The sequence below is a fragment of the Prionailurus bengalensis genome, chromosome B1, assembly GCF_016509475.1.
Source record: "Prionailurus bengalensis isolate Pbe53 chromosome B1, Fcat_Pben_1.1_paternal_pri, whole genome shotgun sequence".
Taxonomy (NCBI): domain Eukaryota; kingdom Metazoa; phylum Chordata; class Mammalia; order Carnivora; family Felidae; genus Prionailurus; species Prionailurus bengalensis.
This window is the reverse complement of record NC_057344.1, coordinates 135402735-135417244: the sequence shown is the minus strand read 5'-3', so window position 1 is coordinate 135417244 and position 14510 is coordinate 135402735. Positions and strand designations below refer to the sequence as shown.

Here is a 14510-nt window from a genome sequence, read left to right as displayed (position 1 = left end):
TATTATGTATCTTTTCCTACAGGTCCATGAGCAATAATGAATTAAAATAGGCTGTCTTTGTCATGGTTATGAATAAAACCAACGTTTTCTTTGAAGTTTATTGTATGTTGTATATATTGTAATCTCATTTATGGAAATTGATTTGTCCAAGAGAATGCCGCTATCTAAATCTATATAATTTTAAATGGTGCTATGAATGAGTTAGCTCATTAATTCATAATATCAAAATTTTATGGAGCATGTACCAAGTTATTCTGGAGTTGAGTAGGCAAAAAGGTTGCCTTGAATCTATGAGTTCACATACTCCTTGGAGATAAAGGAACATAAATAATTACTCTGTGATAAGCACTACAACAAATCGTACATAAAGGCTGAGGAGTTCATGAACAAAAGACTGATCATGGTCTTATCTGGAATGGCAGTAATTCATCTGCACTATATAAAATCAGATTTAATAATTTAGATATAAATCAGATTGAGACATTTTCTCCATATTATCCTAAGAGAGTGGTCAGTATGCCTATGGGAAAAAAACCCGACTACATTGAATTAATGTAACATAGTGTAAAAGGAAGACTTTTAGAATGGTACAGACCTGTGTTTGTATCCCTAGACCTGCCACTTTTTAGATGCGTGTCCTCAGGTCACCTAGCATCTCTGAATCAGTTTGTAGAAGGGAAATCTCCTTGCAGAATACGTGTGAGTGGTCAAATAAGAAAATACATGTAAATTGCATGTCTTGGTCTACTGGTGTGAGATCTGGGCCACTGGGCCACTATGCTGACATTATTACACTTCTTAGGTTTTCTAAGTCTTTCTTTTTCCCCTTCCTTCTCCACTCTGACTACAAAAAGAGTCATGATTCTATGGGACACCTGGGTGGCTCAGTTGGTTAATCATTCGACTTCAGCTTAGGTCATGATCTCAGGATTTGTGAGTTCGAGCCCCACATCAGGCTCTATGCTGACAGCTCAGAGCCTGGAACCTGCTTTGGATTCTGTGTCTCCCTCTCTCTCTGTCCCTCCCCTGCTAACGCTCTGTCTCTGTCTGTCTCTCAAAAATGGATAAACGTTAAAAAATCTTTAAAACATTGTACAAAACATTCGCTGGTTATTATAGACTCAGACCTCTTTGGATTACAAGTTTACTATCCATATAAGATTTTTTGGTTACTTAGAAAGTATTGACGACAGACTGAAGTAAACTTTGGCTCTTTGTTTCTTACTTCTGGACTACATTGGATGTCTTTTATTTTGATTGAGTATAAATGACTTAGCTCATTAATTCATAATATAAAAATTTTATGGAGCATGTACCAAGTGATTCTGGAGTTGAGTAGGCAGAGTTGTGTGTCCCCTCTAAATTCCTGTGTTGAAAACCAAATGCCTAAGGTGATGGTATTAGGAAGTGATTTGGTCGTGAGAGTGGAACTCTTATGAATAGGATCAGTGCCTTGCTTGGTAAAAGGGCTCCAGAGAGCTCTTTCGCTCCTTCCTATGCTGTCACTTGAGAATGCAACCAGAAATGGATAGTTTGCAACCCAGAAGAGGGCTGTCCCCAGAACCCAACTGTACTGGTCTGATCTCAGACGTCCAGCCTCCAGAACTGTGAGAAATAAATTTTGGTTGTGTAAAAACTACTCAGACAGTGTATAAGCTACTGACTGTTCTGTAACAGCAGCCTGACTGCACTAAGACACACAGACAAGTCTCTTGTTTATGTCCCTGGAACTTAATACCAAAGTGGGTAAGGATTGAGGGCTCCATAAATGTCTGTGAAATTAATGTGTGCATTAAAACAAAACACTTGCTCAGTGATGGAAATGAGTGAATAATTCCAATGTAAAATGACATTCATCAGTAATTCTCAGGCTATGGCACTGATATCTATAAAATCCTGAAAACAAAACAAAACAAAAAAGCTGTGGTGTGCTGATGAAAAGCCAGAAGTTAAACAACTTTTCAGTTATTACTCAAATTCCCTGCTGTCAGTGATTTTTTCCGATTTCCACCCTTTTCTTCCTAGAGATAATTTAGCCATATAGAGAATTTGCTTTTACTTATCCTTCTGCTTACTGCAATCCTGCTGCAGAATAAGTCTTGGTATCACCAGGTGTATAACAATTTTCATTTAAAAGTGAACATTCAACCATGATATATAGACAAATCAAAATAAAAGTCATTCAATTTAGTCCAGAACTGAGAAATAAAGACAGCCAAAGTTTACCTCAGTCTGTTGCCAATACCTTCTAAGTAATCAAAAAATCTTACATGGATAGAAAACTTGTAATCCAAGGAGGTCCGAATGTATAATAACCAGTGAATGTTTGGTAGAATATTGAGTCTTTTTGTAGTCAGAGTGGAGAAGGAAGGGAAAAAAGAAAGGTTTACAGAATAAGTTTCCCTAGGCTGACTCATGATGGCAAAATCTACCTTCCGTAAGGATGCCTGAAGATATCATAAGTTATATTGCATTTAGGAAACAGCTAATAGTCCAGCATGTTGTTTGTGAGCAAGCAGTAGAAATGAAGGTGGGTATGGCCAGTGTCTGTCACACAGTGGGTGCTACCTAAACATTTGTTGATTGAATGGTGGATAAAGAAGCAGAGTTCAGATTGTGGAGACTTGGTATTTCATGGAAAAGAGTTTGGTTGGCCAATGGGCATCAAGGGAAGACATAAAGCAAAGAAATGTCATGATCCAATTTAAATGTTATGAAGATCATCCTGGCAGCACTTGCCTGAAATGAGTACACTGCTCTTCGAACTCAATTAAGAAATATTAAAGATCTGGCCGAAAGTAGTGGCAGTGAGTTTGGAAGGGACCCATGTGGCGATTCAATTGGGATCAGGAAGGAAGGAGGAATCTAGGTTGACTCTCAGATGGAACTTCAAATGTTTGGGGGGATAACTGGAACTGAACACCAAAATCAGGATTATAGGAAATAGAGCAGGTTTTCAAGAAAAGGTGACTTTGTTTAAGAAATTCTGAGTTTGGGGATGTTTTGAGATACCCATGTTGAGGTATCTCATGGGCACTTAGAAATCCAATGCTAAGGGTCACAAGAGCAGCCCAAATTGAGATACAAATCTGGGAATAATTGATAGACAGTGAGATTAAATGTAAAGCAAAGAAGTTGTGTCAAATAGAGAAAAATAGGGCTGAGGACAGAACCCAGAGAACAAATAGATTTATGATAAGTGTGTAGCAAGTAGCATAGTCAAGAAGGAGATTGATAAGAGTATTCTGGAAGGCAAGAGTTATGTAACACATGAGAAGAATAAGAGAAGAGTGGCATTGACCATTTTAAAGGAAGTGAGGCATAAAGTAATATAAAAAATAAATTTGGCTTTCAGTGCTTTGGCAACTAGAAAGTTGTTGGTGACTATATAAAAAGCTCTTTTAGTAGAATGACAATGTCAGAGTCCAAATTGCAATAGGTTGGCAAAAAGATAGAAAGTGACGAAATGGAGCCAGAGTTACAACTTAACTGGGAATCAAGGAGCAAAAATAATAAATTATTGCAAGGTACAGAAAGTCCAAGAAGGTTTGGCCTTGTGTTTGCCTATTCATTTTTAAGATGAGTGGAATTTGAATATATGTACCTTATCACACTCAGTAACTTCACAAGCTGCCTCTAGATAAAGAGTATATATATCACACATAAAGGAGGAACCTCACACATCCTGAAGGAGATTTAGATCTCTCTCTCTCTCTCTCTCTCTCTGTCTCTCTTTCTCTCTCTCTCCTCTCTCTCTTTCTCTCTCCAGTTGCAACAGCTTCTCACAGGTGTAATAAAATCACCTGTGTAATTTACTTTCTCAGTCCAGTGAAAAGTCACCTCCTTGGTGATGCTTCATGACACCATCAATGTATTTCCAAGAGAAGTACACATGATGTACCTTTGTCACCCAGAAATTCCAGGGATGGTTTTGTCAGGGACTGCAAAACCTTCTTAGGAATTTAAATGAACATAGCTAGAACTGTTTGCATGACTCAAAAAACAAGGTATATTTCTGTTAATCATCTACTAGTCAATGTGTCCTTTTCCCCGTGCTGCTAGCTGGAGATAGTCTTGTGACCTTTGTGCTGTCTTGTTAATCTTAAAATTTGAAGTTTCGCTGTTTCTTCAATAAAAGTCTTAAACAAAACAGCTCAAAAAATGTTCTCTAACTTTCCACACAAAACAACATGCTCATAGACAACATTGATTTACATCTACCACTGTAAGACAGATGTTTGGGACATTCTATTTTTAATGCCACAAAATGGGAAGCATATGTCTATTATAACCATTTCCTAATTCTTTGCAACACCAGATTTACAGCAGAAAACGATTGTTTTTCCACAGAAATCTCTGAGTATATGTATCTATCATTTATATGCTTTAACTCTTTTGCATATTATATTGCTAAATAGTCTTAGATCTCTACATAGAGGAAATAATTTCCTTGGACAGAACGCACAAGATGTTCAGAGTTTTCTCCTCCATTTTTTTTTCCTGACCTTCTTCAAAATTTGCATTTTTCTCAGCAGAAATCACTCCTCCTCATGTGATGACAGAAATTTAGGTCAGAAAGCTGGTAAATAGCAAGATTTTTCCTCAATAACTCATTTTTCAGCTATTATACACACAGTGCAGTATTGTGTAATAGATACAGAATGGCTCTGAAATCCAACAGCCTTGAAGAAATCTTGGTTCCATAATTTTTTACTAGCTATGTAGCATTCAGCAAATTCCTTAACCTTTCTGTGCTTCAGTCCTTTCCTTGGTAAAATAGTGGTGCCCACCTCAGAGTGCTGTGAGCTTTTTAAATGAGAGAAATACTGGTAAACCACTTGTACCCATGCCTGGAATACATAAGTACATCTTAGCTGTTAGAACTCTCTATGGCATAGAAAAGGTACTCTATTTTATTCATTTTTAGAATTTACTAATATTTTAAATTACTAGGAAATGAAGACATATGATAATTGTGATTAAATAAAGAGGAAGAAGACTAGTATTCGGGAATGAGTGAAGGTTTAAGGCTGAATAAATCTGAATATAGACTTTCATTCTGACACTTGGTGTTGTGTAACTAACCTTGGGCTATTTGTTTAATCCCCAATTTCCTCATGTATAAAATAGTTACCTTACATATTTATTATTAAAATAAGAGAATATATGTCAAAGACTTAGTATGTAATAAGTACTAAATAAATGGAAAGATGTTAGGGCTTTTGGCATTAAGTTTCTTGCTATACTTCTTAAGTATATGCTTACCACAAATGCAAGTCTGTATGTATAAAAAAAGAGAGAGAAAGAGAGAGGGAAAGGGAGGGAGAAAGAGAAAAAGAACAGAAGGAAAGGAAGGAAGGAAGGAAGGAAGGAAGGAAGGAAGGAAAGAAGGAAGGAAGGAAACAAAGAAAGAGAGAGAAAGAAAGAAAGAAGAAAGAAAGAAAGAGAAAGAGAGAGAATAGCTATAAAGCAAAGCTTACTACTTTATCTCGTTCCTAAGTTGTTAGGGAAAAAATAAACTCTGAAAATTTTAAGAAGAGAATGTTGACTGGTTTTTATTACTGTATGAAACAAAATATTGGAAGTTTGTTCTCATTTGTAGCACACATAGATGTTGAATTGTAACATCTTTAGTAGATTTTCTGCTGGATTTAGAGAGAAACTTTAGATAATATATTTATCAATTTAAAACAATGAGTGAAAAACTACAGATGCATAAGATGTATTCCCAGATGTCAACATTGTTATTTTGAAAACTGAACTTTTAGTGCCTTTAAAAGGCTATTTTCTGAATTTTGGCAGAATTAAATCCAAACTTCCCAGCCAAATAAGCATCAAAGAACTCCACAGAAAAAGAGTCAGTATTCTCCGTTCATAACCAATCTCATAGCCAGTCTTCAAACTTTGTTATTAAAATGCTAAAATACCTTCAAAATCATTATTATCACTTCATGAGCTAGAATTCACAATGATGTAAGTAACAGAAAACTCAGCTAACAGTGATTAAACATGCATTTTTCTCACATTAAAAAAATCATAAAGAAGATGCTTCTGTTATTGGGTCAGTGGTTCAATGATTTCATCCCTCTTGTCTCTGAATCTTTCAACCTTTCCCTCATGAATGATTATCTAATGATCAAAAGATGACTCTTAGATTAGTAAAGAGCATGTCCAAGTTCATGACAGGAAAAAGGAGTGATTGGCAATTCCAGCTGTCTTTCTCTTTCATCAAACAACAGCAGCAACAACAAAAACAACAACAAAGCCTTCCTAGAGACTCTGAAGCCTTCTTAAAAAGTGGGAGAGGTATTTAATTTTCCATCCCCTAAAATGGAAATGACAAGAGAAAATGGGGGTATGAATGTCTGTTGAGTTAACAATGTTTGACACACCATTGAGAAGCTGCTTGTTCGAAAGTCTGCAGTCGACTAGATAGAACCGTTACCTACATTAATTTTCCTGCCCTTAGAAGATGCCATTTTCTAATTTTGCTTTCAATGTATTTGAATTTTAATATTAGTTCAGTCAACCTTTTTTCCTAAAAGTAAATTAATTCCATTAATGCTAGATCTGATATCAGGTGTTGAATAGTTTGGTTTGTTGTTGTGTTATTGTTTCTAGCAGGGCTGAAAATATTCTCTTTGGTAGCAGTGTTTATTGCTTGGCATGTGATGGTTTTGCACTGCTGAATCCGTACATAAATTATTTTACAGATAGGGAGGTAAAACGTGTTATTATTGTCAAATTCTTAGCCTAATGTTTTCAAAATAATTCTCCAAGTGTTCTGGAGTCTCACATAATTTCAACATGCAACACTAATTTTTCTTTCCCTTTTATGAAATCAGTAGACCATTAAAACTATTTAGTGATATTCATCCCATCTGGGAACATTGGAGTGACATTTGCTTTGGCTTTTCCTACATTTTTTTTTCATAGGTTGATCATTTTTGCCAAGCTACCACCTTATATTAATATATTTTAGAGGCATTGTTTTTCTTTCTCTTTCTCTTTCTCTTTTTCTCTTTCTCTTTCTTTCTCTTTCTCTTTCTCTTTCTCTTTCTCTTTCTCTTTCTCTTTCTCTTTCCCTCCCTTTCTCTTTTGAGAAGAACCAATACAATGTCATTCTTTTTTGGAAAGAAGAAAAGTTTACAGCACATTTTGAGTAAATTAGTGTAAAGAAAGGCTCAGTGGGCTAACTGGTAGAACACCAGCTTATAATGGAGTCCACAGCTAGGGCATCACTGGGTCTCACCTTTGTGCAACTTGACCCAGATGATAGCACTGTTGTCCTCTTCGCACATATAGCCCACTATTTGATTATTGGTGACAGAAGGAACAATATTAGGGTCTTCCTTGGTGCCCAACACGGTCTTTGGGGCTAGTATATTTTATGGGTCCAGTCCCCTCCATGCAACCATCATGGCCTCCCATTTCCAGCCCAGTCACCTGTTCATCATCAGTAGGAACACCACTTCCAGATGCCTTGGAACACACAACAGTGACTCCATTGGGACTGTGGGCCCTGAGGGCCTGCACGAACAGCGCTCCAACTCCATGACTTAATCCTGAAGTGATCACACCAACTACAAATAGCTAGAGGAATTGTTTCTTAATCAGTGGGGTAGCAAGGGTAAATCATGGATGTTCAGCTCCAAATGCATGCAGCAAGGAATTCATCCCTTGTGGTTATTTTAAAATCAGTAATAAAATTGATCAAAATTGGCCTGTTTTTTATTACCACCATGTGTTGGCAGTTCTAGACAATGTGTGATGAAATATTCCTTCCTATCTGTTAGGGTAAACCACCATGATCCCACCTCCTCACTTCTGGTATGCACTGCTTCATAGTTTAGATTTTAGCTCTTTCAAATAAATTAACAGTTTAAGGTTTTAAAAGGCAAACAATGCCTGAAATATTTTATGTGGATGAAAATTCTGGGCGTTTTTTCCTGGTTTTATCATCTTGATTAGAATCATGGCATCATCACTTGATTGAAAACAAAAGGTGAACAAATAAATGAATAATATTTAAATTAAATGAAAACTGGATGTAAAGTTACAACTGTAACAACAGTAGAATTTGACTATTCTCTGCAGAATATTTCTGCTTTTCAATACAATTCCTTTTCCAAAATAGAAGAAAAAGAAAAGAAAACCCAAAACGAAAGTTATATTTATTGCAGTGTTTCTTACATCCAAGTGGATATCTCCAACTTTATATTTCTATTTGGTTTGGGGGTTAAATATGGAATATAGGGGGAAAGAACAGCATACAACAAATCCTTTCCATTTGAAGAATTGTATATAATGGATTTGATTCTGTAAAAATGTGAAGTACCAATTGTTACATGCTTGCCAGCATTTCAATCTTTGTTTTTCCTTAACATTGAGGGTTTTTTTTGTTTTTTGGGGTTTTTTTTTGTTTTGTTTTGTGTTTTGTTTTTTTGTTTTCAGGTAACAAAATGAAATGATTCTTCACATTCATTGTAATCCTTTATTCCTCCAGGCATTTTTGGACAGAAACTTGAAGACACTGTCCGTTATGAGAAGAGATATGGGAACCGTCTGGCTCCAATGTTGGTGGAGCAGTGTGTGGACTTTATCCGACAAAGGGGGCTGAAGGAAGAGGGTCTGTTCCGACTGCCAGGCCAGGCTAACCTCGTTAAGGAGCTCCAGGATGCCTTTGACTGTGGAGAGAAGCCATCATTTGACAGGTAGCTTTCAAGATTTTCCTAATCATCCTTCACTGAGAAATCCAAACCGAACAGAAGAGATGCAATGAGCTGAGAGGATATAACCTTAATGGATGTTGTAATAGTTTAGAATATGGATTTTATAGCCACACAAGGGTCGATTGTTTTTATTAATTTACAGAGTCAAAAATTTGACACTTTAGATGTCTTTCTCTTCCATACTTTTTGTCCCCCTTAAAACATTATTTATTTTTTTCCTTTGGAACTAAATTAACACTCTATTAAGCTTTTGCATCAGAAAAGTGAATTTTTAAAATAGGAGTCTTTCCTGTTCAGTGTCTTCCTAATTCTCTCAGCTAAGAGATATTAAAAGTATTAATAAGCAGAGATTGGGATATTAGCAATGTAGTTACAATAACTGTTTTTAATAATAATGAAAGCATCATATTTTTAAATATATAGCTCCACCTTAATCTAGAATAGATTTATAAGGAAACAAGAAACATATAGCATGATGAAATTCAGGAAATAATGAAAGTTCCAGAAAAGAAAATATAAAGCATCCATAACTCCACTAAGAATTAAACACTTATGATAATATTTTATAAATTACCTCCTTCTCTTCACTTTTTTTAATTTAGTAGAAAATAATATTTTTTCTCCTAATATTATTAATGTAGTATAGTATAGCTGATATTTTCATATTAATATTTGAAATATCCCCAACATTCTAGTATAGTTTAACCTAATGTTTGATGATTGGCAACCTCTATAAGCATAATTTTTCACATCTAATATTTCATTCTACATGTATATTATTCATAATTATTTCAACAATTTGGATATTTATATGATCACTTTTATCACTTATATCACTTATATTTATATTATAAATAGTGTTGTAGGGGGTATACATTCACGTTAGTATTTTCTATATTTTAATAATTTCCTCAGGGGAGGTTCTCAGTATTAGACTTTGTGGATAAGAACAGTCATATTATTTGAAAACTGACAATTGCATACTATTATTTCTTTGAAATCATAGAATTAGCACATGGATAGAGCCAGATCTACAGAACAAGTAGACAAGAAGACACTTGAATACATGATATGAGACAAAGGGAGCATTATTGGAAATATGGGCTTTTGCTAATAATCTAAGAAATGCACATTAAATCATTTAATGTCCTCCCACTAATCACATTAACAAAATCTTGAACAATGATAATACTCAGTACTGGCAAGGTATGTTAAGGTAGGCACTCTGATGGCAAGAGAGCAAATTGTTGTAGTCTTTCTAAAGAAATTTGATGATATATTTCAAGACCGTTTTAGCAAGATATTCTAGTCTTAGAAAAAAATCAGATCTGTGGAAAAAAACAAGTATAAAGTTGCTTATTACAATTTTTATAATAGTAAAAAATGAACACCAATCTATTATCTCCAGAAGTAGAGTATGGTCAATTAAATAATACTGCATTAATATAACAAAATGTTATACAATTATGAAAGTTTTAGAAAAATGCTAATTATAAAATAATAAGTGGAAATGATAAATGGAAAAATAAGACAGGATCAATTAATTGATTAAAATCCTACCTGTTTACAGAAGTATTACAATTTATAGACATTCATAAATTATCTCTGAGAGATAAAAATTAAATGTGGAGGCAAATAAATGCATTCAAAACCAAAATCAGAGAACAAATTTCAAGAATACAGATATACTTTTGGCAGGGGTGCCCAATGTCTTATTCTATACTTTGAAAAACAACACTAAATAATAGTTGCAAATTCAAGTCTATTCACAGGATATACACAATGGTTTATCTAGAAGAAATGTAATTTTTTAGCTTCAAAATTAAAAGAAATTTGTCAGTGGGATCCTCATAATAAAATATCATATAATGGGATAAATAAAACCTTTTACCATAAACTTCATGTGACATTGATAAATTTCAACGGCTTTTTCTTATATATGGCCAAAAACCACAGATGACATTATAGAAAACTATATTTACTAAAAATTATTTTGCTATAGGCATTTATGCTTTTGGTTCTTATAACAAGATTCTCACTAATAAGAAAGAATGGAAGGATATTTTATAAATTTTAGGATACCTGTAAGAAAAGGTATGCTCTGTGAGCAATTATCTCCAAATCAGGTTCTTAATTATCTCCAAATCAGGTTCTTAATAGCTGAGCTGACAGTGAAATATTGTGCAATCTTTATGTAAAATATTATCTCACTTATAAAAAGTATTTTTTGTATAAAATGCACTAATGCATAAACAGACTGATGAAAATGTGACAAAAGATGAACATTGATTTTGTGGGATAATGACTTTTTTAAAAATATTGTGATTCCAGTAAGCACCGTTTTACAATCAGAAATTTAACCTGAACGGTCTTTTAATTACCTGTCGATATCATGCTGCATAAAAATGTCCTTAACTTTTAACTTATAAAGAGTAATTATGGAAGCTACCTGTCAACTAGAAAAGCTATAGAAGAGAATTGCATAGAGTATTTCAATGTTAGCACAATATGGTAATGTTGCTAGCATCCTAGGAGGAAAAGGAGAGTGTCATTCATTTGCTCAGTCATTCAGTGTTTCTGGTTTCTACACTTGTGTAACAAACCACCCCCAAACTTTGTGACTTAAGTAATAACAGCTGGTTATTGCTCATGGTTCTGTACTTTGGGCAGGAGTTGGCCAGGATGTGCTCATTTTTCCTGCACATGATGTTGATTCATGGAGATCAGTTAGGTCCGAAGGATATAAGATGGTTCTACTCAGATGTGCAGAGCCTTGTCTGACATGGCTAACATGGCTGAAGTCCACTTGGGCCTTTCTCTCTCCCTCTATCTCTCTCTGTAAATCTCACATCTATTATTAGAGCTGCTCTTTATATGTATGGCCTTTACCTCTAGCCGATTAGTCAGACCTATTGACATGATACCTCAGGGTTCCAAGAAAATAAAAATGGCAGTTTGTAAGCCTCACAAGGGCTGAGTCCATATGACACTGTGTGACTTCTGGTGTAGTCTCTTGGTCAAAGCGAGTCACAAAACAGGCCAGCCTACATTTGAGGAGAAGGAAAATAAACACCATTTGATGGAAAGAGGGGTAAGCACACACAGAGAAGGAAGGATTTGTAGGAGGCTATTTTGAGAGAAAAATCACTATAGCTTTAAAGTCTTGAGGGATACCTGGGTGGCTCAGTCCATTAAGCGTCTGACTTTGGCTCAGGTCATGATCTCATGGTTCGTGAGTTTGAGCCCCTCATCGGGCTCTGTAATGACAGCTCGGAGCCTGGAGCCTGCTTGGGATTCTATGTCTCCCTCTCTCTCAGCCTCTCCCCTGCCAGTGCTCTCTCTTGCTCTCTCTCTCTCACTCTCTCTCTCTCTCTCTCAAGAATAAAGATTAAAATTTAACAAAATCTTGAAATCAAGTGGAACAAATCCCCTAATTTTGTTCTTTTTCAAATTTGTTTTGCCTATTCTAGGTCATTTACATCTTCATTTTAAAAAGATAAAGAAATTTAGCATATGCTTGTCAATGTCTACAAAAAAAAGTATGTTAGGATTTTGACTGAAATTTTATTGAATCCAGAAATCAACTGGGAGAAAATTGACATCTTAAAACTATGAAATCTTCTAATCCATAAAAATGGCCAATCTCTCCATTTCATTAGGACTTTTTGTATTTCAGCAACATTTTGTATTTTTTGATGTAAGATCTTGCTCCATTTAGTTAAATTTATCCTCAAGTGTTTGCTATTTTTAGATGCTCCTGTAAATAGTATTGTTTTTAATATTTAATTTTATAATTGCTCACTGCTAGATTATCCAAATACAATTGATTTTTTTATGTATAGATTTTTGTCCTACCAACTTGGCAAGTTCATTTATTAGCACTAGCAGGATTTTTGTAGATCGCTTAGGATTTTCTACATACATAATCGTATTGACTGTACATAATGAGAGTTTTATTTCTTCCTTTGCAATATGTAGGCCTTGTATTTCTTTTTATCACCTGCTTGTACTTGCTAAGAATTCATCTACCATAATAGTAGGTATACATACTCTTTTTGTATGTAGACGGAAGTTTTCAGTCTTTCACTACTATGTGTGATGGTAGCTATAGGTTTTTTTCCTGATGACCTTTATGAAGTTAGAAAATGTCCTTTTATTTCCACTTTGGCTACAATTTTAATAACAAATGAGGATCATATTTTATAAAATCCATTTATTACAGAAATTATCTGATTCTTCCCTTTTGTTATGTTAATGTCCTGAATTACATTAATCTATTTTTGAATGTTAAACCAACTTTACATTGCTAGGATAAGCCACATTTGGTTATGATGCATTACCCTTTTTATATATTGCTGTATCTGACTTGCAAATAATTTGTTAAGGATTTGAGGACCTATATTCATCAAGGGTTTTGACCTGTAGATTTCTTATAGTATCTTTGACTAGTTTTGTTATCAGAGAAATTCTGGTCCCCATATTAGTTGGAAAGTGTCCCCTCTACCTCTATTTTCTGAAAGAGTATGTGTGTTTTGTATTATTCCCTCCATAAATATTTGGTAAAATTTACCAGTGATGTCATCTAGTCCTGACGTTGTCTTTGTGGGGAAGTTTTTAGAGATGGCTTTTCTTGGGGTGACTGGATGGCTCAGTCGATTAAGCGTCCAACTTTGGCTCAGGTCATGATGTCACAGTTTGTAAATTCGAGGCCTGTGTCAGGCTTTGTGCTGACAGCTCAAAGCCTGGAGCCTGCTTCAGATTTCATATCTCTCTCTCTCTGCCCCTCCCACCCCTCTCCCCTCCCCCCACCCCTGCTCACACTCTGCCTCTCAAAAATAAATAAACATTAAAAAAATTAAAAAAAAAAAAAAAGAGATGGGGGCACCTGGGTGGCTCAGTCAGTTGAGCCCCTGACTTCAGTTCAGGTAATGATCTCACAGCTTGTGGGTTCCAGCCCCACATCAGACTCTGCTGACAGCTCAGAGCCTGGAGCCTGCTTTGGATTCTGTGTCTCTTTCTCTCTCTGCCCCTCCCCCCACTCGTGCACTGTCTCACTCTGTCTCTCAAAGATAAGTAAATGTAAAAAAAAAAAAAAGAGAGAGAGAGAGAGATGACTTTTCTAATTCTTGTGCCAGTTTTGGTGATTTGTCTCTTTCATGACATTTTCCCATTCCATATAACTTTTCAAATTTATTGTCATGAAGCTGTTTATAATATTCCTCTTTTAATAATATCTGTAGGCTTTTTAGTAAAGTCTTCTCTTTTACTTCTGATATTAGCAATTTGTTACATCTTTTTCTCTTATTCAGTCTATCTAGATGTTATCAATTTCGTTAAACCTTAAAAAGAACCAGTTTTAGTGTCGTTGATTTTCTCTCTTTTTAAAAACTAAAAATTAAAAATTAAAAATTTTTTAAAATCTTATACTCTGTTATCCTTGATAGTTGTTCTTTCCCTGGTAGTTGTTCTGTGTTTAGCCCTATAGCGTGTTACTTTCTGCAGGCTCATGTTGGTATTCAGATGAAGACAGAAGACCTGTATGTAGATTTCAAGAAGTCATTTTGTGCAAAGCTCCCTCCTCTCTAGTAGTCTACATCACAAATGCCAGCTGCTTCAAGCCCTCCAAACTGTATTCTCTGTCTTCTTAGCTCAGTGAGACTGCTGTTTTCTATTTAGGGTTCCCATCCCTGTCCCAGGCTCTGGTAAATGACAATGTGCAAGGCTGGAGTAATTGTAACACTTACCTCATTTGATTCCATACTCTCAAGGGTCACATTT

General features: G+C 35.2%; 1 protein-coding gene across 8 annotated transcripts in view; it reads left to right on the top strand.

The window, feature by feature from the left end:
* Positions 1–14510, top strand: part of ARHGAP24 (Rho GTPase activating protein 24) — a 655671-nt gene that overhangs the window by 596601 nt on the left and 44560 nt on the right. For all 8 annotated transcript variants that reach the window (XM_043572262.1, XM_043572260.1, XM_043572261.1 and 5 more), the window contains one exon: positions 8507–8714. In XM_043572262.1, coding sequence (XP_043428197.1) covers positions 8507–8714 — 208 coding nt within the window. The remainder of the gene's footprint in view (positions 1–8506; positions 8715–14510) is intronic.